The sequence below is a fragment of the Lissotriton helveticus genome, chromosome 4_1 (assembly GCF_964261635.1).
Source record: "Lissotriton helveticus chromosome 4_1, aLisHel1.1, whole genome shotgun sequence".
NCBI classification, from domain to species: domain Eukaryota; kingdom Metazoa; phylum Chordata; class Amphibia; order Caudata; family Salamandridae; genus Lissotriton; species Lissotriton helveticus.
In genome coordinates this window covers 63,305,804-63,331,583 of record NC_136063.1, presented here as the reverse complement: position 1 = coordinate 63,331,583, position 25,780 = coordinate 63,305,804, and the positions used below count along the sequence as shown (strand labels likewise).

At 50.9% G+C, this 25,780-nt stretch overlaps 1 protein-coding gene across 1 annotated transcript in view; it reads left to right on the top strand.

Annotated features, from left to right (window-relative positions):
- Positions 1-25,780, top strand: part of LOC144828317 (C-type lectin domain family 2 member L-like) — a 148,239-nt gene that overhangs the window by 46,257 nt on the left and 76,202 nt on the right. Inside the window, exon 2 of the mRNA XM_078686407.1 lies at positions 4,188-4,283. Within this exon, the coding sequence (XP_078542533.1) occupies positions 4,188-4,283 (96 nt within the window). The remainder of the gene's footprint in view (positions 1-4,187; positions 4,284-25,780) is intronic.

Genomic DNA, 25,780 nt, shown 5'->3' with positions numbered 1-25,780 from the left:
ACAGTACACATCATCTTTGTCTCTAGGTGCACCGTACACAGCATCTTTGTCTCTAGGTACACAGCATCTTTGTCTCTAGGTGCACAGTACACCTCTTTTGTCTCTAGGTGCACAGTACACAACATCTTTGTCTCCAGGCGCACAGTACACAGCATCTTTGTCTCTAGGCGCACAGTACACAGCATCTTTGTCTCTAGGCGCACTGCACACAGCATCTTTGTCTCTAGGCGCACAGTACACCGCATCTTTTGTCTCCAGGCGCACTGCACACAGCATCTTTGTCTCTAGGCGCGCAGTACACACCGTTTTTGTCTCTAGGCGCATGGTATACACCGTCTGGGTCTCTAGGCGCATGGTATACACCGTCTGGGTCTCTAGGCACACAGCACACCCCTTGTTGGACTTCTCCCTTCTGGCAGCTTCACCCCTAAAATTTTGCTTTTAATGGTGACCTGGTAATGGAGATTTTTGGTTTCTGCTCACTTTCACTGTGTCCCAGTGGAAAGTGCGTGCACACTCTGAGTGCATGTGGTGCATAGGCCTGCCCTCCCATAGGAATGCATGGGGAATGTATGTGTCCCTGGTAGTTCCTGATGCGTGGGGTGTGCAGGCTCGAGTCTGGTATGTGCGGACTCGTGTGATTGAATGCTGCGCAATGATGTATGCGGCGTGTATGTGTCTAGTGTGGAAGTGCCACTACTAGACATGGGTGTGCGTGTGCAGAGAGTGTGCTGGCATGTGATTGGCTGGAGCTGGCTGGTGAGCCTGGCTCCAGGTGTCTGGATGGGTCTGCCACGGTGGTGAGTGTCTAGATTGATGTGAGAGAGTGGTGCACCTGGGACCTGAATAGGGCTGGGCTTTCCCCACACAATGCTGGCTCCACCCCCTGTGGTGCGACTGATGACCCTAGCCTGCCTGGTGAATGGAAAGGGTGGCTGGGGAAAACAAGGTACTCCAAAACCAGGTGTGACTGGTTTCTCCCCCACCCTGCACCTTGAGACAAAGGGATTTGATGTATAAAAAGGGGCTGTGTCCCCTTGCAATTTGTTCTTATTGGACCCTGTTGCTGAGGGGGGCTGCTGCTGGGCACCAGGAGGACCGCCACTGGGGATTGCCTCCCTGCCTAGGAGGACCCTGTGAGCTGGCTCTGGGCCCAGCCTTGCCCCCCTGCCTGCCTAAAGAACTTTGCTGGATCATGCCCTTGCCTCTAGCGCTTGAGAGCGCTTTATCTTGCCTCAAGTGCTTGGGAGCGCTTTATTTTGCCACTAGTGCCTTGGGGGCGCTTTCTGTTCATAGCCGGTGCCCACCTGGCATTTTCCTCGCCTAATTGCCAAGTTTAAGCCCCTGGCAGGTGCCCACCCCGCCAGGGACCGTTTTGTGCCCCCCAAGCGAGTGCCCACCTCGCTTTATTATTGATTTTGAGGGAGCCTACCCCTCGTGTGTCTCCCCGCATCACCGCAGCAGCCCGGGACAGCCGAAAATCACCGCCCGGCCCGCGACCAGGAAGTCAGGCAGGCCGGGGGCGGGACAACTGGAAGATGACGGGAGCCCACCCCACGCTCCGGTGAGAGGGAAGTTGAAGATGCCGGTCAGGAGTCAGCTGTTCGCCCTGGGGCTCCCGAGCGGAGGGAGAGCCCCGGACTGACCTGCTGAGCAGAAGAAGCCGCCTGTCCTGCAGCGGGGCCTCCGTGGTGTGGAGAGAGCCCCGCAGCTGCAGGCAAGGAGGAGCTGCCGGCAAACAAAGAGCTAAGGCGGAAGGGGGGGCCGAGGTACATTGTCGGTACCTGCCCCGCCGCCTGTCAGCCCCGCGCCAGTGCCAGCCATACTGAGTGTCCGCCAGGAAGCCCCTGCCGAAGGAGAAGAGTCCCCCAGCAGAGGCCCAGTAAGTGCGGGTGCCTCGGAGAGGTGGGACGGAAGCTCTGACCCCATTGTAGAGCGGCCCCGGAAGGCAGCGGGCCGCTCCAATGAACCCGGGGGCATTTAGAGATTCAGAGTCCCCCGAGCGGGACTCCCACGCCCGGGGCATTCTTCGTTAGAGCCTGCGAGGCTCAGGGGGCATCATTATTTCAGAGCCCTGAGAGGCTCTTGAGGGCATTTCACCGCTTCGAGTCCCCCGAGTGGGACTCCAACGTTCCGGGCATTCTTTATTTAGAGCCCACGAAGCTCCAACGATCCCCGGCATTCCTGGTGGTAGAGCGGCCCCAGCCGGCAGCGGGCCGCTCCCCCAGTGGTGGCAGCATTGATCAGAGCCCACGAGGCTCCCAGGGGCGTAGTGTTGTGGCCACCGAGCCTGCAAGGCTCACAGGTGGTTCTTGGCCCCATTGATTGTTTGTTTAGGAGCCCCGCAGAGAGCCAGGAGGCACGCTGGTGCCAGTCTCCCTACTACAGCTGCCCAGCACTTAGTGGGCAGCTGCCACGTTTAGGCTTGTTCTTTGGCTGCCTGCAGCCAGCCCTGACATTTGGGACACAGGGCGTTCTAAGCCCCAGAGAGGTCAGTTGGCCTGGGGACAGGTTATGTATTTATGCCTAAATGTGATTTCTGCACAATTGTTCTTTCCTGCACCTCTGAATGTGTTTTGATGCGTCATGTGCCTTGTTCTTACACCGCTGAATGTATGTTTATGCATCAGGTGTTTTCCTTCCCACCACCTCTGAATGTTGTGAAGCATCATGTGTAAAGGGTTATACCTATACCCCTAAATGTATGGTGATACTTAGGTGGTTGTTTTTCTCTTAGTACAGGTGTTGCTAGTGAGGTCCTGGTTCCCTGTGTGACCTTTTCCTAAGGTGGTTAGGGTTGCGTAGGTGGTACTTACCGGTTACCAGTGATTACTGGTTGTGTGCTTTGTGTTCTATTTTGTGCTAAAGTGATTATTATTCTATGTACCAAGTGCTATTTCCAACAAGTATCCTAAGTCTAAAAGTGCATATTCCTGACAGTGGTCCATGTGGCCCTGTCTTGTACATATCCCCTGTAAATTCTGCCCGTGCCTGTTGGCACATTGTAAAGTGTGTGTTTTTATCTAATGTGTTTTGGTGTAATACAAAGGCTATTTTTATACATAACCTCGTGTGGAGTTTCCTTTGTGGTGGGCCTTGGGTGTTGTTGCTGGGTGCGCGCGCAAACACTTAACTCACATTGCCTCAGAGTTTAGCCTTACTGCTCGTGTCACGTTACCAAGGGGGTGAGCAGGGGTTATCTTGGTGTGTAACTCCCTTGCCCTTACGTGGAAGTGGTGGTCTCTGACTGACTTTGGCGCAAGCCCTGGCCAGCCAGGAATCCCATTTCTAACACCCCTTCTTTTGTCTCTAGGTGCACATTACACCCCATCTGTGACTCTGGTCGCACAGCACACCCCATCAGTGTCTCTGGGCGCACAGCACACCCCATCAGTGTCTCTGGGCGCACAGCACACCCCATCTGTGTCTCTGGGCGCACATCACACCCCATCAGTGTCTTTGGGCGCACAGCACACCCCATCTTTTGTCTCTGGGCGCACAGTACTCCGCATATTTGTCTCTAGGTGCACAGTACAAACCATCTTTTGTTTCTTGGCGCACAATACACCCCATTTTTGTCTCTACGTGCACAGAACAGCCCGTCTGTTCATGCTTGTCCTCGCACTCTCCCCGTGTTAGCCTCTTGTTACAGGCATTTCTCCTCCCCTAATTATTCACGGCCGGCCGGCCGTAGTTTCACTTTCACTGCCGCCAGGCCGTGTCTCTCGTTTCTTCTCCCCCTTACCCCCTCCCCACAGCAATGCCAAAAGCTTGCTTGTTTTCATCATGATTCCTTCTCTTTGTTTAGAGAGCTCACTCACTGATTAGTGCACAGTACAGAGCATCTTTGTCTCTAGGTGCACAGCACACAACATCTTTGTCTCTAGGCGCACAGCATCTTTGTGTCTAGGTGCACAGCACAAAACATCTTTGTCTCTAGGCGAACATCTCCCCCTTTTCCTCCCCCACTAATTAATGCCAAGACATTTGAAGCAACCCAGCAGTCTGTACAACCTGCACTGCCCCCTCCAGCGCCCAAGCACGAGTTGTTGCAACTTGGAGCAGGGACTTCGCAGCTTGTTTTACGATGCAAATAATAATTAAGAATGATAATAATGCCATAATTATAGCAATATTAAGCTGGCCCCATGTGGTCTCTTGACTTCTCTGATGCTCATTGTTTTCAGGTCAGTGGCGGACGCTCGTGAGCTGGAAGAACCTCTCAAGACTGTTGGCTGTCGCCCTGGTGATTGTTTGTGGCCTATGGTTCTACTACTTTCTAAGTAAGTGCTGATCCGGGTGAAAGTTGCCTTTTTGTAGCATTATCTATAATGTGTAGTTTCATAACTTGAGTGTAAAGTGGAGCAAGGTGAGCCCAGAAATATTATTTCTGCGCGAGACTGGAGTACCTTCAGAACTGCACATGCTCAAAATGCAAAGAAAAGTTGTGTGCAAAACAAATTCTTGTATGCAACCAACAGGAGCATTGGCAGTGCCGACGTGTTTTTTTTATGCGGTATGTTTTAGAGTGCACAGGGAGAGACATGTTTATTTATGCAGTAAGGCGGGCCCGGGGTATGGTAGAGTCCATTAATACCCAGGAAGAGACCAGTCACAAACCTTCTCCAAGGGTGACCCTTCCCGCTCCGGCCCTCAGTAGAATGAGTCTGAATAGTTCCGTGTCCAGCAGTGCTTTAAATGGAAAAAATAAGTGCAGGTACTCACCAAGTTACACTGTGGGCTAGGGGGCGGCCAGAGGGTGTGGTTTGGGGTGGAGCTAGGGGCAAACATTTAAAGGCATCCAGATTTTCTTTGTGCATATAATAGAGACATTTCTGTTCTCTTTAGACTATGCTTGTTGCTCTTGCACGTGCAAAAGGATACCTTTAATATTGATCTTTGGAATGTCAGTCAATCCCATTCTGCCCTTTTTCGGTCGAGCCTAACGTTGCAGCGCATGCGCTGTTCGCTTTGGGTGGCATGCTGCTGTAGGGTTAGAAGTGGAAGCCCTATCCATATTTTTCATTGGCTAGTGTCATTGTCTTTTGTAAAGTCTGGCTTCCGATTCAATATGAGTCTTCTTAGTCCCGCCTTTTTACCGCCCTGTCTCCTTTTATGACCGCCCATCAGGACTGGATCTTTTACTTGCAGTGTTACACAGTTTCCTTCATTAGTCGGTAAGCACTATTTTTGCAACGGTGGCCGCATGTTTATTTTTGCACGCGCTTTCACTTTAACAATAGCTGCCACCCCACAATGCGAGTGCTGTGTGGGGTGGCAGCTATTGTAAAGTGAAAGCTCAATGCAAATCTAGACAAGCGGCTGCCTTTGCGCAATGGCGACAGCTTGTTATTGTTTCCAATGCGTCAATGACAGTCAGCTGTCCAGCCTGATGTCGTTATTGTTCAGCACAGTCATTAAAAGTTTAATGTACTGCTTGTTTAAACAGTGCAACAGCATGTTTTCCTGTCTGCAAGGTACTTAGCGAGTGAATTCTTGGCTCTTGTATTAAATCGTTGATGAGTCAATCCTTCCTGCCCAAAGTATAGAATATTAGGAGTCCACTTGAGGCTTTCCACATATATTTCGTTGTTCCTCTGAAAATTGCAATCTTTGCACTCCAGTTGTTGGGGTGAGCCTTTTCAGGAGCCCACCTGGTGCAGGGGTTCGCCCTTTTGAGCACTGGTCCTTTAGACTGACAAAGTAGAGATTGGCACGGAAGCTGTACTATCAAGAAAGTATTTTATTAGGACTCCTGAGTGGAACTACATCGATACAGAACCCTCAGGCAATTTATGAGGCGGCACATGGAGTACAGAAACCATGGGCCTTTTATACTGTAGTAAGTGCAGTGTAAGCATGGAGGTTAAAAAAGAGGCAGTACAAGTGTACACACAAATAGATTTGCACATACAAGGATATATGACAATTGCTTAGTCAACAAAATGGGAGGCGCTATAACACTGCTGACATCAGTTACAATAGCCTGACCGTTAAATACATGACAGGTGCATCCTAACAGCTAAAACTTCTCTGAGCATGCGCAGTACTCGGGTTCAGTGCTGCAGGAGCTAACTATAGATGATGACTCAGGCGTAATAGAGAAGCAGGCAACAGCGAAGACTGGGAAGCACATGGCAAACACATGTCTTAACTAAAATGAATGCCATAAAACAAAATGGCTTCAGCTCATGCTAACCGTAATCTCTTCCAAGTTTCGACATACGACCCTTTTAGCATTAGCTGAAGACATCTATGATTTAGAAGGAACAAAGAGAACATCTTGTACATCAATAAACATCATTTGATTAACTTCTTGGTCTTATACATATTGGGCGTTTACACTCTTAATGTTGCGTTTGATAGGTATACAAGCAGTGATACAGAGGGACATAAACAACATAATAGTAGGATTGCAAAGAAGAAACATAAGATCATCAATAGTTTCCAGCCCCAGGTAACAAATAGTGTCCATAGCCAACCGGTTAAAGTCCATGTTCCGGTATCAGGGTGAATCTTGGTAGCGATTTTATGCAGTTTAGAGATTGCATTGAAAACTGAAGGGGCGTGATCAGGGATATAAACACAGCAACTGCTCCCGATGATGCGACATGCACCAACACGGTCAGCTAAAACAACATCAAGGACCATTCTATTCTGAAGTGCCACAATTCTTGCAATTTGCAGTTCTTCTGTGATGTTTCCAAGTGCCATAGCTGTCTGGTTGGTCACAGCCTCTACGACACGTGTTAGGCATCTGATACCTGCTGTTCAAAGCGGCACCAACAAAGAAGAACAATCCCAAATTAATGTCAACATATTGCTGCAGTGCAGTGTCAGTCTGATCCACCTCCTCATGATTTATTGTCCTCTTATATCGATTCTTGGAAATGTCATTAAACAGTCTATAGTCCTTGTGATAAGATGCATGGACTAAAAACACAGGTGGTAAAAAAAGAACACCTAGTACGTTCCTGACCATCCAATTGGTAGATGGTAGTATCCTTTCCTCCCACAGTTGAAGAAAGTATTGTGGGATGACATAAAGCTACTTTTATTCACCCCAGTAATGTTCAGTACCAGGGTACAGTCGCTCTTCCCCCCCAGGAATATTTCCAACACTGTTTACACACAAGTCTGCTCGGGCTCTAGGAACAGCTATAACAGGTGGTCCATTTCCCTTGGATGTTCATTTGTTTGGGAAAACATAGCGCATGGAGGAATTTCCTCGGCGATACTCCTCTATCTCCCATACAGTTCCTTTTGCCTGTGGATCTCCTTCCTCATCAGGGTAACACACTTAATATAGCCGGAAATTTAGTCTGCCTACAACAGCATAGGCGATATTAGCAACTTCAGAAGCCCACAGTAATGCGAACCAAGCTTGACAAGAGCCATTGTGTGAAAATAGTAGAGGAAGGAAAGGTGTACCTCCCTTTTTCTGATGAGCTGGCATCATTTTACACACCAAACAGTTGGTAGTGTTCGTAGCATTATGGGTGTGATGCAACATCTGAATGAACATATTATTGAGGTACGACATTCTTTGCTGCTGTTCATGATAGGGAAGGGAGAAATAATGGTGCTCAATGGGGGCTGGAGTAGTGGCATTCAGTGCTTGTCGAACAGGAGCCTCTACAACCCAAGCTATTGTAGCATTGATGAAGATAACAGAAGTGAGCCCAACAATAAACATGGCCTTTCTGTCACAAACTTTCGCAGCAGTCGATGTCTTCTCCATAGGTGTAGGAAGGGGGAGTCTCTAGTTGGCGCAGTGCAGCACTGGCGACAAGCAGGGACTCTCTCTTCCCCGTCAGGGCTGAGGGCTACCTTCAAGACAACCTCTGCTTACCCTCTAGGTAGTGTGGCTTAAGCAGTCTTAGGCTAATCTCTGGGGCATATAGGGTTAAACATTTGCAATATCACACCATCACAACCAACCCTCTACACAATGACACCAAACTGTATTTGTAAAAATATATGTTCTTTATATAAATTTCAAGCAGGCTTGTAAATACAGTCTTGGTTACTTCAAATGCAGGTTCCAGTTACTCTTTATGAAAAGGCACAGTTCTTGAATAAATGCGGGCTTTTGGGCCTTCTGCCCAGCTTTTAGAAAGGTTCCAGTGTCTTATAGCGCTTCAAGGCGCTTCCCGCTGTCTCCGCTCCAGAAATGAGTCACCCTTCGGGGCTCGACTCGGGGAGAGGGGGCCGCGGGCCTCAGAGAGCGTCAGGCGGGGCCTCGGGAGCCAAGAGCAGAGCGAGCCTCTGACTCTGGGGCGGCTCGCGCTGCAAAGCAACCAGCAGCTGTGAGGTTCCCGGGGTGCCTGCGATCAGACAGCGCGGTGCGAGCTCAGATTGCAGGACGCTCGCACCGCGGAGGGGCAAAGACAGTACCTTTCTCTTCTTGTGGAGATCTTCGAAGAGGACGGCTGAAGGGGGAGCTGTCCCACGTCGCGTTGCTTCCTTGACGGGCGAGGCGAGCGGCGGCTCGAGGCAGCAGGTCACGGGTCACCCGGGGGCGGCGGTGCTCGATGGGGGCTCAGGTCCTTTTACTCAGTCTTCTCTTTCGTCCTGACGGTGGCGGCTGGGTGTGGCGCAGTGGCAGTACGGTCCCCAAGTGCGGGACGTACCCAGCCAAAGTGCCGGTCGCGGTGATGTCCCTTCAGCGGGGCAGCAGGCAGGACGCTGAGAGCGGGGGAGGACAGAAGGGCGGCAGTCCGTCTTTGCGGGGGAGTCTACGGCGCTGGGGCCCAGTAGACCTCGATGCTTGGACCGGACGGGTCCTCCGTTACTTTGTTCGTGTGGGGCAGAAGGCAGACGCCGTCACGATGCTCGGGCCAGCGGCGGCTGGGCCTCACGGTGCTAGGGCGACTGGCTGACCCCACGGTCACGGTGTCCAGGGGGATGGATGCCCTCGTCCTCCTCAATCAGCGCTGCAGCGATAAGCAGCACACACAGCAGATGCCTTGGTCAGGGGTTAGCGCTCACTGTTCCTGGAGCGCTGGTCAGGGGGCAAGTTCAACAGCAAGCCCTTGGAGATCTTTCAGCAGAGTTTGGCACAAAGTTCAAAATAAAAGCAAAAGTCTCTTGTAGTCTTTTCTCTTCCTCTCCTTTGGCAGAATGGCACCAGACACAGGCCAGAGTCAGTACTCCTCCTTGTAGTCCTTCCAGGTCCTTCTCTTCGGGCAGAGTTTCTTCTGTAGCACAAACAGGATCTATTTTACAAGGAGCAGGGCTCCTTCTTTTATACCCAGTTTCTTTTGTTCTAGCAAGCCAGGGGGGCCTCTGCATAACTGCTCCAGTCTCTGAGCACTTGTTGTGGGTACTTCTGGCTTCTGCATTCAGTGTGAGGGCAGGCACATCAGCCGCTCCCCAGGGGGGCGGAGCCGGCATTGTGAAGGCAGGGGCAGCTTGAGCACCTTGTTGACAGGCTTCGGTCCTTCCTGGGCCAGGTGCAGGCTGAGTCATCAGTCGCCCCCCAGGAGGGCGGAGCCAGCATTGTGGAGGCAGGGGCACAGCCTGATGCATCATTCAGGGGAAACTCCCACCACCCACTAAGGGGTCATCCTGCTAATCACTACCTGTCAACTCCCAGCCCTGTCACTCACACACACCAGACAGTCAGATCCACATCCAAGCAGAGGCGGGCTGAAATGGTTAGGCCAGCAAATGCTAACTTTCTAAAAGTAGCATTTGCAAACACAGGATATTAAAATAAACTTTACTAAAAGAAGTGTTTTATTATTCTGAGTTCAGGCATACTAAACATTAATTTCTACCATGTTCCCTGAGCCTGCTGGGATTATAGAGTGTAATAATTCCAGCAGCCCATCTGGCCTAGAGGGGAACTGGTAGCCTTACAATAGTGAAAAACGAATTTGGCAGTAATTCACTATTAGAACATGCCACACCCATCAGGGCATGTTCTACCTTACACTTACAATGCACCCTGCCCTCAGGCCTACCATAGGGGTGACTAATATGAAGTTAAGGGAAGGTTTAGGGGCTGGCAAGTGTGTGCACTTGCCCAGCTAGCATGACAGTACCAGACTGCACGCAGGTTCTGCAATGGCAGACCCTAGACACATTTTAAGGCTGCTTCTGTGGGTGGCGCAACCAGCGCTGCAGGCCCACTAGCAGTATTGGCATTCACAAGCCCTGGCACTCCTGGTGCACTTTACTAGGGACTAACAGTAAATCCAATGACCCAATCATGGACATCAATCACATGTACACTTTACAGTAGGGAGCACTTGCACTGCGGCACGGGTTGGCCGTGGCGCAGTGCCCTGAGTAGCAGACACCAGCAAAACATTTGAGGCACAACAGCAAAAAGTGGAAGGGAAACTCACGCCAAGGTGCCAGGTCTAACACGTGTCCCCTCCAGCTGAAATGTGGGGGGAACTACCCTTCCCCAGGGAGTTCCTCATCACTAAGGCGGAAAAATCTGGACAGACCATCAGCGTTGGCGTGATCTGTGCCAGGGCGGTGTTCCACCGTGAAGTCCATACCCTGTAGGGAGATGGACCACCTCAACAGTTTTGGGTTCTCACCCCTCATTTGCATCAACCATCTGAGGGGCCTGTGGTCTGTCTGAACCCGGAAGTGAGACCCAAACAAGTAGGGTCTTAGCTTCTTCAGCGCCCAGACCACAGCAAATGCTTCTCGCCCTACTTTCCCGTGGAAGTAACCTCCTACTGATGAAGGCTACGGGTTGGTCCCAGCCCTCCTCAGTCATCTGTGAGAGAACAGCCCCTACACCATGCTCTGAAGCGTCTGTTTGCACTATGAATTCCTTGGAGAAATCAGGAGCCAGGAGCACGGGCGCCGTGCACATGGCAGTCTTCAGGGTGTCAAAAGCCTTCTGACAGGTGTCAGTCCAAATCACATTCCTGGGCTGCTTCTTAGAAGTCAGCTCTGTCAAGGGGGTCACAATAGTGCCATAGCCCTTGACAAACCTCCTGTAATACCCAGTGAGCCCCAGGAAGGCTCTCACTGCAGTCTGGGTCTTGGGGGGTTCCCAAGCCAGGATGGTCTCAATTTTGGGTTGCAGGGGTGCCACCTTGCCACTCCCCACTTGGTGTGCCAAGTACACCACTGAACCCTGCCCAATCTGGCACTTGCTTGCCTTGATTGGGAGGCCTGCCTTGCGCAGCGCCATCAACACTTCCCAGAGGTGTCGCAGGTGTTCTGGCCAGGTGCCACTGAACACTGCGATGTCATCCAGGTAGGCGGCACTGAACTCATCCAGCCCAACCAACACCTGGTTGACCAACCCCTGAAAGGTGGCAGGGGCATTCTTCATCCCAAATGGCATAACCCGAAACTGGAAATGCCCATCTGGTGTGGAGAATGCGGACCTCTCCTTTGCCCCATCGGTCAAGGCGATCTGCCAGTACCCAGACGTTAAATCAAACGTGCTGAGGAACCGGGCAGCCCCTAGCCGATCAATGAGCTCATCAGCTCTGGGGATAGGGTGCGCGTCAGTCTTGGTGACTGAATTGAGTCCTCTGTAGTCCACACAGAACCGGAGTTCAGGTGTGGCTCCCGGCGCAGCAGCCTTTGGGACCAAGACCACGGGGCTGGACCAAGGACTGCTGGAAGACTCAACCACCCTAAGAGCAAGCATCTTGGAGACCTCCTCCTTGATGCAGGCCCTGACCCTGTCAGTTACCCTGTAAGCCTTATGCTTCACAGGTAAGCTGTCTCCTGTGTCCACATCATGGACGCACCAATCTGTGACACTAGGAACCAGGGAGAACAGGTCTGGAAACTGCCCCAGCAATTGGCGGCAGTCTTCCTGTTGTTCAGGGGTCAGGGTGGGTGAGAGGTTAACTCCATCCACTGACCCATCTTTCTCACAGGCCACTAAGAGGTCAGGAAGAGGCTCAGACTCCTCTTCCATTCCATCATCAGTGGCCAACAGCATGCCCACTTAGGACCTTTTCAAGTGGGGCTTGAGGCGGTTAACATGGAGGACCCGTAAAGGATTCCTGGGCGTCTTCATGTCCACCAAGTATGTCACTGAGCTCTTGCGCTCCACAACCTCAAATGGGCCTGTCCACTTATCCTGAAGTGCACAGGGTTCCACTGGGGCCAAGACATACACCTCCTGTCCAGGCTGAAGCTCTACCAGAGTGGCATTCTGGTCGTACCACCGCTTCATCTCCTCCTGGCTAGCTTCCAGATTTGCCTCAGCAAGTTGTCTGAAGCGCCTGGTTTGGTTTCTGAAGGCCAGCATGTAGCTATATACATTCTGGGGAGGTTTCCTGGGATATTGCTCCCAGCCTTCCTTTACCAAACTCAGTGGTCCTCTCACGGGGTGACCATACAGCAGTTCAAAGGGGCTGAACCCTAGGGACTTCTGTGGCACCTCGCGGTATGCAAAGAGCAGGCATGGTAAGAGGACGTCCCACTTACGCCTCATTGGACCTTCCAGGCCCATGATCATGCCCTTCAGGGTCCGGTTGAATCTTTCAACCAACCCATTTCCTTGGGGATGGTAAGGTGTGGTGAACTTGTAGGTTACACCACACTCTTGCCAAAGGGACTTCATATACTTGGATATGAAGTTGGTCCCCCTGTCGCTCACCACCTCTAGAGGGAATCCCACTCTGGAGAAAATTCCCATCAGTGCACGCCCCACCACGGGGGCCGTCACTGTCCTCAGAGGGATGGCTTCAGGGTACCGGGTGGCATGATCCACCAAGACCAGGATGAACCTGTTGCCCATGGCTGTCTTGGGGTCCAGAGGCCCAACAATGTCAATACCCACTCGTTGGAATGGAGTACTGACCACAGGGAAGGGTTGGAGGGGAGCCTTGTTCTTCCCTCCGCTCTTCCCACTTGCCTGGCAAGTTGGACAGGTCCTACAATGAGCATCTGAGCTCTTGTGCATTTGGGGCCAGTAGAAGTGGGTGACAAGCCTGTCATAGGTCTTGTCCATCCCCAAATGTCCTGCTAAAGGCACATCATGAGCCAGTCCCAGTAGGAAGGCTCTGAACTTCTGGGGTACCACCAGCACACGGGCTGACCCAGGTTCAGCAGCCTTAGGCTCTGAATACAGGAGGTCATTCTCCCAGTACACATAATGTGTTTTGGCCTGAACACCATTGGCCTGGTCTGCAGCCTGCTGCCGCATACCCACGAGAGAAGGGCATTCTTTCTGCTCCCTGCAGAATTCCTCCCTGGAGGGGCCTCCTTCTTGCTGCCAATGGGTCAGCTCAATAATTTACAACAAGGGGTGGTGATGGACAGAGTCTCTGAATTAAGCAGAGTACTCTCACCCAGTCAAGAGATCAGGGCTAGATCCAACACCGTTTTTTAGCTCATTGCACCATCCCAGTTTCAGAACCTGGCTGTATGCAAATTAGTCTGTCCCTGGCCCAGTGCATCATGGGAACAGGGCAGACCAGACTACAAAAGCCAATTCTTACACTGGGAAGGAAACAAGCTTCCGGGGACCGGTTTCTGCCATTTCAGGCGTCTTCGGCCCGGCTTGCTTGAATCCTGATGGTGCAATGAGCAAGGGACTCACATCTGAGTATACCCTTCCACGCTTAGGGTGGACAAAATAATTTACAACAAGGGGTGGTGATGGACAGAGTCTCTGAATTAAGCAGAGTACTCTCACCCAGTCAAGAGATCAGGGCTAGATCCAACACCGTTTTTTAGCTCATTGCACCATCCCAGTTTCAGAACCTGGCTGTATGCAAATTAGTCTGTCCCTGGCCCAGTGCATCATGGGAACAGGGCAGACCAGACTACTAATTTGCATACAGCCAGGTTCTGAAACTGGGAGGGTGCATTGAGCTAAAAAACGGTGTTGGATCTAGCCCTGATCTCTTGACTGGGTGAGAGTATTCTGCTTAATTCAGAGACTCTGTCCCTCACCACCCCTTGTTGTAAATAATGGGTCAGCTCAGGCAGGTCCCCCAGTTCAGCAATCTGTTCCCCAGTAGGCTCCAGGGCATCCCCCTCAAGGTCTGCTTCCTCCTGGACCGTGGGAACTTCAGGGGCCGGTTTCCCGCGCACCCTGCGCCTTCTCCCTAAGTTCGGTTCCTGGGCCTCTCCTTCAGGCCCCAGGACCTCTTGATCACCCCTACTGGCTGCCATTGACCGGGTGGTCACGCACGCCCAGTCAGGTAGACCCACCATCTTCAGGTGAGTCGTTTTCTCCACCTTTTCCCAAGGGGAGTCCTCCAAGTCGTTCCCTAGCAAACAGTCAACAGGCATGGCTTTCCTCACACAGACCTGCAGAGTACCAGAGACCCCCCCCCCCACTCGAAGGGAACTAGAGCCATTGGACATTGGCTCTCTGAGTTGTCAGCATTGACAACCCTACAATAGGCATGGGGTACAACCTGCTCTTGAGACACCAGGTGATGCCTCACTGCAGTCACACTGGCTCCTGTGTCTCTAAGAGCCTCAGCTTTCCTACCATTGATGGTAACCACCTGCCCATATTTTTTAGTGTTAGAGGGCAGGTAGTTTGTAGGGACCATCTCACTGTCTCCTAGTGAGACTAGGGTCATCTGAACAGGATCTCCACCCCCTGGGACCATCACTTCTTCTCCTAAGTGAACACTGGTCACTTGTCGGGGCGGAGCACCAGTGGGTGCTGGTTTTCCAAACAGGCGACACTTGGGGTCACTGGCTATGTGCCCCGGGTCACCACATTTGAAACAATTGAAGGGCCCCTTTGGAACAGGTCTACCTGTCGGGGCCCCATTCTGCTTTGGGGGTGGGGGAGGCTGAGAACCTTTCTGCTGGTCCCCTTGGGGATTACTTTGGGGGCCTTTTTGGAACCCTTTCTGTTTTCCCTTGTCCCCCCCACTCTTCTGCTGGGGACCCTGCCCACCCTTGGCGGAGTCTCCCACTGGACCCTTGTGGACCCTGGTGCTGAGCCAGCGGTCCGCCTCCTCAGCAAGCTTCCTCGGGTTGGACAGCTTGCTATCAATCAGGTGCTGGCGTAACTCAGGAAAACATTGTTCAGACAAGTGCTCCCATGCAATTAAATCAAAGAGACCCTGAAAATCATTCACTTTGTTACCCTTCACCCAACCATCCAGTGCTCTGCAAAAAAAAGTCACAAACTCCACATATGTATTCCCAGGCCGCTTATTACACCCCCTAAACTTCTGCCTATACATTTCAGGGGTAAGCCCATACCTGGTCATTAAAGCTTCTTTCATATGGGGATAGGATCTCTGGTCTTCAGTGGGCAAATCTAGCAGGGTGTCCCGCCCTTCGCTAAGGAACCTTCCCCATAACCCCGCTCCCCAATCCTTCTCAGGGACCCGGTGGGAAAACATGGCTACCTCATATGCCCTAAACCACTGTCCTATGTCATCCCCCTTAAAGAACTCCTTAACTACATCTTTGGGGATGTGCACTCTTGACTCTACCTGCACCGGCGTTGCGCTGCCACCAGAGGGAGGATGATCCAAGGTTTTCTCTTTTAGACTCATCTCCCTCATTTTCACATCATACTCCAATTGGAGTTTTCGCTCTTCCAGAGCCATTCTTTTGCTTTCAAGCTCCATTTGGCCCTTTAAATTCAATTCTGCCAGCTTTATCTCATGATCCCTGGTTGCCTGTCTGTCTGCCAGCTCCTCTGGCGACAGGCCTCTGCCAAAGCTAATGACGCTGTCTGGTTTTTCCAGACTCACAGGATCCACAGGTGCACCCTGATCCTCAGGTGCCTTCCTAGATTCAAGCCAGGCTCTCATGGCCTTGTAGAACTCAGGTTTGTTTCTGCACCCTGCCTGTGGAACCTTGAGTTTCCTGCAAAAAAAACTCAACTGCTTCTTTGTGTAGTCATCCAGCTTTGATGCATCCCATTCTAGCTCCTGCGCACCAGAGGCTATGGACTCTCCTCCATCAATGCTGTTTGTGCCAGGCATGCTTGCAACACTAGGGATCTTCTTCTTCTAGCAAAATTAAGAACCAAAAAGTCTGTGGCTAAGATACTGGACTGTAATCACTGTGCAATGGTCAGTAGCTAAGGTAAAACACTGCAAATGTAAATTCGCGATCCTCACCGCTGCGTCCAATGTAGGAAGGGGGAGTCTCTAGTTGGCGCAGTGCAGCACTGGCGACAAGCAGGGACTCTCTCTTCTCCGTCAGGGCTGAGGACTACCTTCAAGACAACCTCTGCTTACCCTCTAGGTAGTGTGGCTTAAGCAGTCTTAGGCTAATCTCTGGGGCATATAGGGTTAAACATTTGCAATATCACACCATCACAACCAACCCTCTACACAATGACACCAAACTGTATTTGTAAAAATATATGTTCTTTATATAAATTTCAAGCAGGCTTGTAAATACAGTCTTGGTTACTTCAAATGCAGGTTCCAGTTACTCTTTATGAAAAGGCACAGTTCTTGAATAAATGCGGGCTTTTGGGCCTTCTGCCCAGTTTTTAGAAAGGTTCCAGTGTCTTATAGCGCTTCAAGGCGCTTCCCGCTGTCTCCGCTCCAGAAATGAGTCACCCTTCGGGGCTCGACTCGGGGAGAGGGGGCCGCGGGCCTTAGAGAGCGTCAGGCGGGGCCTCGGGAGCCAAGAGCAGAGCGAGCCTCTGACTCTGGGGCGGCTCGCGCTGCAAAGCAACCAGCAGCTGTGAGGTTCCCGGGGTGCCTGCGATCAGACAGCGCGGTGCGAGCTCAGATTGCAGGACGCTCGCACCGCGGAGGGGCAAAGACAGTACCTTTCTCTTCTTGTGGAGATCTTCAACGAGGACGGCTGAAGGGGGAGCTGTCCCACGTCGCGTTGCTTCCTTGACGGGCGAGGCGAGCGGCGGCTCGAGGCAGCAGGTCACGGGTCACCCGGGGGCGGCGGTGCTCGATGGGGGCTCAGGTCCTTTTACTCAGTCTTCTCTTTCGTCCTGATGGCGGCGGCTGGGTGTGGCGCAGTGGCAGTACGGTCCCCAAGTGCGGGACGTACCCAGCCAAAGTGCCGGTCGCGGTGATGTCCCTTCAGCGGGGCAGCAGGCAGGACGCTGATAGCGGGGGAGGACAGAAGGGCGGCAGTCCGTCTTTGCGGGGGAGTCTACGGCGCTGGGGCCCAGTAGACCTCGATGCTTGGACCGGACGGGTCCTCCGTTACTTTGTTCGTGTGGGGCAGAAGGCAGACGCCGTCACGATGCTCGGGCCAGCGGCGGCTGGGCCTCACGGTGCTAGGGCGACTGGCTGACCCCACGGTCACGGTGTCCAGGGGGATGGATGCCCTCGTCCTCCTCGATCAGCGCTGCAGCGATAAGCAGCACACACAGCAGATGCCTTGGTCAGGGGTTAGCGCTCACTGTTCCTGGAGCGCTGGTCAGGGGGCAAGTTCAACAGCAAGCCCTTGGAGATCTTTCAGCAGAGTTTGGCACAAAGTTCAAAATAAAAGCAAAAGTCTCTTGTAGTCTTTTCTCTTCCTCTCCTTTGGCAGCAAGGCACCAGACACAGGCCAGAGTCAGTACTCCTCCTTGTAGTCCTTCCAGGTCCTTCTCTTCGGGCAGAGTTTCTTCTGTAGCACAAACAGGATCTATTTTACAAGGAGCAGGGCTCCTTCTTTTATACCCAGTTTCTTTTGTTCTAGCAAGCCAGGGGGGCCTCTGCATAACTGCTCCAGTCTCTGAGCACTTGTTGTGGGTACTTCTGGCTTCTGCATTCAGTGTGAGGGCAGGCACATCAGCCGCTCCCCAGGGGGGCGGAGCCGGCATTGTGAAGGCAGGGGCAGCTTGAGCACCTTGTTGACAGGCTTCGGTCCTTCCTGGGCCAGGTGCAGGCTGAGTCATCAGTCGCCTCCTACGGGAGGGCGGAGCCAGCATTGTGGAGGCAGGGGCACAGCCTGATGCATCATTCAGGGGAAACTCCCACCACCCACTAAGGGGTCATCCTGCTAATCACTACCTGTCAACTCCCAGCCCTGTCACTCACACACACCAGACAGTCAGATCCACATCCAAGCAGAGGCGGGCTGAAATGGTTAGGCCAGCAAATGCTAACTTTCTAAAAGTAGCATTTGCAAACACAGGATATTAAAATAAACTTTACTAAAAGAAGTATTTTATTATTCTGAGTTCAGGCATACTAAACATTAATTTCTACCATGTTCCCGGAGCCTGCTGGGATTATAGAGTGTAATAATTCCAGCAGCCCATCTGGCCTAGAGGGGAACTGGTAGCCTTACAATAGTGAAAAACGAATTTGGCAGTAATTCACTATTAGAACATGCCACACCCATCAGGGCATGTTCTACCTTACACTTACAATGCACCCTGCCCTCAGGCCTACCATAGGGGTGACTAATATGAAGTTAAGGGAAGGTTTAGGGGCTGGCAAGTGTGTGCACTTGCCCAGCTAGCATGACAGTACCAGACTGCACGCAGGTTCTGCAATGGCAGACCCTAGACACATTTTAAGGCTGCTTCTGTGGGTGGCGCAACCAGCGCTGCAGGCCCACTAGCAGTATTGGCATTCACAAGCCCTGGCACTCCTGGTGCACTTTACTAGGGACTAACAGTAAATCCAATGACCCAATCATGGACATCAATCACATGTACACTTTACAGTAGGGAGCACTTGCACTGCGGCACGGGTTGGCCGTGGCGCAGTGCCCTGAGTAGCAGACACCAGCAAAACATTTGAGGCACAACAGCAAAAAGTGGAAGGGAAACTCACGCCAAGGTGCCAGGTCTAACAATAGGCATATTTATCTCGATGTTGAAACAACAAAGCAGATGGAGCTCTAAAGTCCTGGGCAGCCGTTGGCTTCTTCACCGAGATTTTAGGCTGGTGTCACTAGGAAAAAGATCACCCCCCCCTCGGCTCAGCCTTTCACTAACCCAGGACGGTTGCTCAACCAGTCTTTTTTGGCAGTGCAGTTTATCTCCGGGGTCGCAGCTGATATTGAGGCTCACCAGGGATTGTGTGGTCCGGTAAGACTTCCTCTGGTCCTTCAGGGGATCTAGCTTGGCCTCTCTCTGTGCCCAGGATGTCTCGATGGTCGGCAAGTGCAGCAGGCTCCACCAGGGTTGACGGCACTTTCTTGCAGTGCATGGAGTGGATCCAGTTTTTCCTATTGGTCACTCAAACTGCAATTCTTGTCTCCAGGAGCACCTGCTCAGGGCCATGCCACCTCGGTTCCAAGCTATTCGACCTCTGGAAGACTTTGAACATCACTTGGTCGCCGGGCCTTAGATCATGGTTTGTGAGAAGTTGGCATGACCTATGCAGTCCACTATTCTAGTGGGCACCTTGCACCAGTCCAAACGACTCTTATTGATGGTAGGTTTAAGACACCCTTTATAGAAAGTTATACTAGTGGTAGCTGTGGAGAGCAGCCTTCAGGCTAAGTCTTGAAGGAATGTAAAGCAGCTTGTTTTACCAGTCTATAATCTCATGAATGACCAAATGAAAGGAGAATCACACCAGGTATATATAATATATATATGTATTTATTTTAAACACATCCCTCTAGTCTCTTTATGAGGCTAGAGGCAAAAGTACATACAGGAAACCTAATTAGCACACAGTAAATTAGCACAGTATACTTTTTGCCCTAGGGGCCTCACAAACCATATACTAAAAAAGTGGTATAAGTACCACTACAGACATAGAGACAAGGCCTAGGGCCTGTAGAACCGCTGGGGCAACCAGGAACCACCCATGGTAGGGACGCAGGAGAACCACAGGGGACGCGTGCAGTGTCCAAACACAGCCGCGAATCACCATTGACTTCTATGGAGAAAGTTGCGGTTAGATTTTTAAAGACTAAGTACACTTAGAGTGGACTAGGAACAAACCCTTTCAGTTCTGGACACTTCGTCAAGACCCACAGGAACACCGAAGTACTCGTGTTACCTCACCCAGGGAAGCCTAGGTGTTTCCACAGGCCCGCCCCCCAATGTTGCTCAGGCACACCATTCATTCTTAATGCAATCTCATAAGAAGTAAACCAGGCATAAATATCCTCACTCCAATGGTAATTCTGTACCAGATCCTTGGGAATACATACTTTACCCCCTGCACTGGCTGTGCGCTGCCACCATTTGAACCGGAATCCACCTGCTTGGCCTTGAGATCAAGTTCTCTCATGCTCAACTCATGAGCCAAAAGCAATTTCTTTTCCTCCAAGGCACGGGCACTTTTGCTCTCCTCCTCCGCCTTTTCTTTCTCCATTTCCAATTGCTTAATCTTTAACCTCATGACTTCCAAGTCATATTCTCTCACTCTTTGATTCTCCTCTAACTCTTCTGGAGTGAAACCCCTACTGGAATGGTGACTGCCAGGCCTTGAGCCTGGTCCGCCCATAGGCAGATCTTGGGGTTGAAAACCATTCCTTCCACTTGCATCATTTCCCTCTTGGGCCTCCCAATAGGCCTTCACGATGCTCTGCAGCTCCTCTTTCCTCAAGCTGCTCTTTATGGGGCACTCAAACTTGTCGCAGAATTGTCTAAGCTGTGTAACTTTGTAAGAATATAAATCCTTAATGCAAAACTCCGGTTCGGCCTTCACACTTGGTGCCTTCCCATTCAGTCACATGATGCTTTGAAGAGTTATTCAATAATAGAACCAACCAAAAACAATAGTATGCAGTAGCGTAGTGGTCTGCACTCACTAGTGATGTACACCAATCACTGTAGGTCTACTACAAATAAAAGTTCAAATCCCACCGCTGCCACCAATGTTAGAACTGGGGGTCTCTAGTTGGCAGAGGTAGGTACCACTGTTCAAATAGGGACCCTTGCTTCTAGTCAGGGTAAGGAGGAAACCCTTGCACGAGCAGTCAAGGCTTATCAAAGGCAATGTGTAAAGTATTTGTACCAACACTCACAGTAACACAGTGATAACACCACAAACTGACTCCAGAACAGTTTAGAAAAATAAAGGTATTTAATCTAAACTACACAAGACCAAAACGACAAAAATCCAACATACACAGTTCAAGAATATGGTTTCAAATGAGTTCTTAAAGTTGCGATAAAATAATCCACAGTGGCGTGAAAAGTTAAGTTGCGTCACGTTTAGCAACCAGTACCTTTAAATGCGACAAAGTTCCAAAACAGAAGCTGGTGTGGTGGAAAACAAGCGATGCGTCACTCCTGAGACCTTGGGGAGGCGATGCGACAACCCTGCTGGATGTAGCGGGCATGTTGCGACGAATCCGGTCTGTAAGGGGAGGGAGGCAAATACCTTGTATGGATTCCGGTTCGGAGGTTCTGTAGTGAAAAAAGCTCGCAAAGGCACACGATGATCTTTGGGGCCTGCGACGATCTCTGGGGCAACGAGGTGCGGACCAGCGGTGATCTTCCTCTCGCAGCTCCTCGATGCGATGGCTCTGCGACGATGTTCGCAGTGACGTGATGCGGTCCGCAAGCAAGCGACGTGATGCGGTCCGCAAGCAAGCGGTGCGATGATCTCACCCAGTGATGACAGGCTCTGCGACGATACTCGCAGCAATGGTAATCTTCCCCCACCAGACTGGTGTGTCCCGCAAACGAAGGGTACGTCAACTCTGGCAGCAGCAATAGGCGCTGCGACGATCTCGGCCTTCGTAGCGGCGGGAATTTCCTCGCACTGACAGGGATGCGGTCCGCAAGTGAGCGACGCGATAAAACTTACAGAAAGTCTTTAAAATCTTGGTTTCCAGCATCTCAACACAGGTACAACTTCCAGAGGCACCACAACTGGCCCATGCACTCTAGGAAGGACAGAACTCTCTCAGCGGAGTTCAGGGAAGCTGGGGGTGAAGTCCTTTTGTTCCTGGGACTTCTTAACAGAGAGCCAGCTCTTCTCGGGCCCTTGGAGATTCTTTCAAGCAAGGAGACACAGCACAAAGCAATGTCCTTCCCCTCTCCTTGGCAGCAAAGCAACTGCAGGTCATTCCAGCAAAGCAACAGCAGGACAGTCTTCCTTCTTCAGTCTTCCAGCTTTCTCCTTGGCCGAGGTTCCTTCTTGAGTCCAGGATGATCTAATGTTCTGTAGTCAGGGGTCCTGTACTTAAACCCCTAAAAGTATTTGATCCCTTTGTGCAGGAGGGCTCTGAGCCCGGTCTGAACCAGTTCTGGGTGTTTCTTGAGCACTTTGTTTTCCTGGCCTCTCCTTCCCTTTCAGAGAAAGGGGCAGGGTCATCAGCCGCCCAGCAGGAGGTGGAGGCAGCATTGTGGAAGGCAGGCACAGCCCTATTCAGGCCCAGGTGCTATTCCCCTCCCACCACTCAAGATGCAGATGCAGTCATTCAGCCTAGTGCTGACTCAGCCAGCCTCCTGGGGGCTCCCAGCCTCTGTCACTTTCAAACCAGATAGTCAATTCACAAACAGGCCAAGGCACACCGAAAGGTCAGACAAGAGAACAGCAACTTTCTAAAAGTGCGGTTTTCAAACACAGAATTTAAAAACAACCTTTCCTAAAAGATGTGTTATTAAATTCTGAGTTCAGGGATACTAGACTTGTATGTCCTATCTTGCTCCTATGGGAAGATATGCTGGTAGCCACTGTAGCCAGCATTCCCCATGATAGCCTAGTAGGCAAGATAGCCTTACAATAGTGAAAAATGAAAATGGCTGTAATTCACTACCAGAGCATGTCACCTGCACTAGTACATGCTCTACCTTTCACATACACTGCACCCTGCCCAAGGGGGTACCTTGGGCCTTCCTAAGGGGTGACCAATGTGTACAGAAAGGGAAGGGTTAGGCCTGACCAGGAGGACATGGCAGTTCACAGACTGCACACAGGCACTTCGGTGGCAGGCCCGAGACACCATTTTAGGGTTACTCCTGTGGGTGGCACAATCAGTGCTGCAGGCCCACTAGTAGCATTTAAATCACCAGCCCTGGCACTCTCAGCGCACTTTACTAGGGACTCCTTGGTAATACAAATATGCCAATCATGGATAACCAATCACAATAACAATTTACCTAGAGAGCACTTGCACTTTGACACTGAACAGCAGTGGCAAAGTGCCCAAAGCATCTAAACCAGCAAAAACGAAATCCAGCACAGCATCAAAAATACAGGAGGTAGAGGCAAAAAGACAGGGGGGAAACCACGCCAAGGATGCCGGGTCTTACACGTGTCTCCTCCAGCTGAAAGTGGGGAGAACTACCCACCCTCTTGGGAGTTCTCTTCACTAAGGCGGAAAAACCTGGACAGACCATCAGCATTGGTGTGTTCTGTGCCAGGGCGGTGTTCCACCGTAAAGTCCATTCCCTGTAGGGAGATGGACCACCTCAACAGTTTTGGGTTCTCACCCCTCATCTGCATTAACCATCTGAGGGGCCTGTGGTCTGTCTAAACACGGAAGTGAGTCCCAAACAGGTAGGGCCTCAGCTTCTTCAGAGCCCAGACCACAGCAAAAACTTGCCTTTCAATTGCACTACACCTCTGTTCCCTGGGGAGTAGCCTCCTACTAATGAAAGCTACAGGTTGGTCCCATCCCTCGTCGTTGATCTGTGAGAGTACTGCTCCCACACCGTGCTTTGAAGTGTCTGTCTGCACTATGAACTAACTGGAGAAGTCCGGTGCCTTGAGCACTGGTGCTGTGCACATAGCAGTCTTCAGGGCATCAAAGCAGTTTGGCAGGCTTCGGTCCAATTCACTTTCCTGGGCTGCTTCTTGGAAGTCAGCTCTGTCAAGGGGCAACGATGGTGCCATATCCCTTGACAAACCATTTACCCGGGGAGCACTTGCACTTTGACACTGAATAGCAGTGGCAAAGTGCCCAAAGCATCTAAACCAGAAAAAACAAAATCCAGCACAGCATCAAAAATACAGGAGGTAGAGGCAAAAAGATAGGGGCAAACCACGCCAAGGAAGCCAGGTCTACCAATAATGATTTATTGATTCCACCTTCTAGGAGGAATACATCTAGTTATTAGTGCATGCATGGTGCTTGGTGGTTCGACCAACACAAGTATATTTCCTACCTGCAGTTACCCCATTACTGCTGCCCATGCACTGTGGACCCAACATCTGCACAAATGACTTCTCTCGATGGTAGTGAGGTACACCCGCTTCATGCATTCCCCAGCAGGGTGATGAGCCATGAATGTGGTCATATTTCTTCATGCCCTGGAAGATGCTTTTAAAAGCTGTCCATGTGGAGTCTGAGAGGACATAGGACCAGGCTTTCCATCCACCGGCAGGTGAGAGACATTGGTTTCTAGAAGTTGTTTCACTTTCTTTAGAAGAGCGAGCTGGTCACAGGCCATCTTGGGTGAGGTTGTTGTCTGGGGTAAATCCAAGTGACTCCACTCCACTTATTTTCTTGTCACATTGACAAAATGCAGCGAGGGCGCCCATGCCCAACTGGACCCAGTATATTCATCCAGATGGAAGGCGGGACAGATGCATCTCCTCGTCACCTCGATGCCCCCTGTTCACTGTTGCATGTCAAGATGGACTCCTTGAAAGACTCCTGTTTTGATTCAGTGCCGTAACTCAGCACATGTCGCAATCATGGTAAGTCCCATAGACCTGCTCTGTCTAAGGGACCCCCAGCTTAAAGCTCACCCACCATTGGTCCTTCAGAAAGTGAACCCCTCATGGCCACAAGAAAAACACCCCATCCTCGTACTGGAAACATCACCACCTTGTGAGATTGAGTATTCTCTATCCCCAGTCCACCCTTTATTTACCATCACAGCTCTCCCTGTTTTGTTTGCCCATCCAGTTTTTGTAATATATTTCTATCGTGATCTCTGAATCTATCCCATTTATTGTAGATGCATTTTACTTATTTTTTTATTCCTTGTTTTGCTCATATATTCAGTTTTTTAGAAAAGGTCCATTGGCCGAAATGTGCTTTTGATACAACTTGAACTAAAATGCTACCAAACAAAAGATCTAGACCTCAGGATAAACAAGACATAAACTCACTGCACTCATTACGTCGAGCCTCGACAGCGCTGGGATAGGGTGATGTTAGGCGATCTGTTGTCTGCGCTTTGTGGGGTCTGACTCCTCCCGCACTTTGGATTGGCTTTTGCATGCGTCATTAAAAAATCGCTAATGGTGGGTGCAGGTCTCACCTTTTCTGAAAAATTCACTCCCATGGAATATTGCTGTGGGCACGAGGAGCAACATGCATGCAGACCCTATGTGCAGTCGGGGGCAGTCCACCTTTTCATCCACATTATTATTTGTTTTACTTTGGCAGTGCAGCACACTTTAACTACAGTGGCTGCGTGCCTTCCTTTTGTTTTTTTGGGCAGTGAGGTATGCTTTAACCGGGCACCCTTCTTTTCCTCAGAACTTGCCCCGAGCACCTTGGTATTTGTGGGTGACCAGACGGCTCAGTAGGTTGAGCATTCACACATAACCTTCTAGTTAAATACCGGCAGGCCTGAGCCCATGCTTCAGCTGAAGAAACAAGCATTTGCAATGTAATAGATCTCGCATTACTGATAGTGTGAGGTATTGGCATTGTAAATAATGCAACGCCAATAGCTCATACTTTCATTAATGTGCGACCTAGTGCATTGCAAATGCTTGTGCAGTGAGCCAGTGTAGGAACCTGGATCTGTATATACTATACCAAAGTGTTGTATAGTGTGCACAGAGTCCAGTGGTACCCCAAAGGTAGGCAGAGGTAAAAGCAGATAGCACCTTACTCTCTATTTGTGGCAGTATGGGCGAGTAGTAAGGCTTTATCAGAGGGTAGTGTTAAGCATTTGTTGTACACACTCAATCAGCAAATGATGTCACACACTCAAAGACTGAACTCAGAACAATTTTGTTTGCATAAAAAAATATTACGTTTTTTTATTTCTTAGAACTAAGCAAGC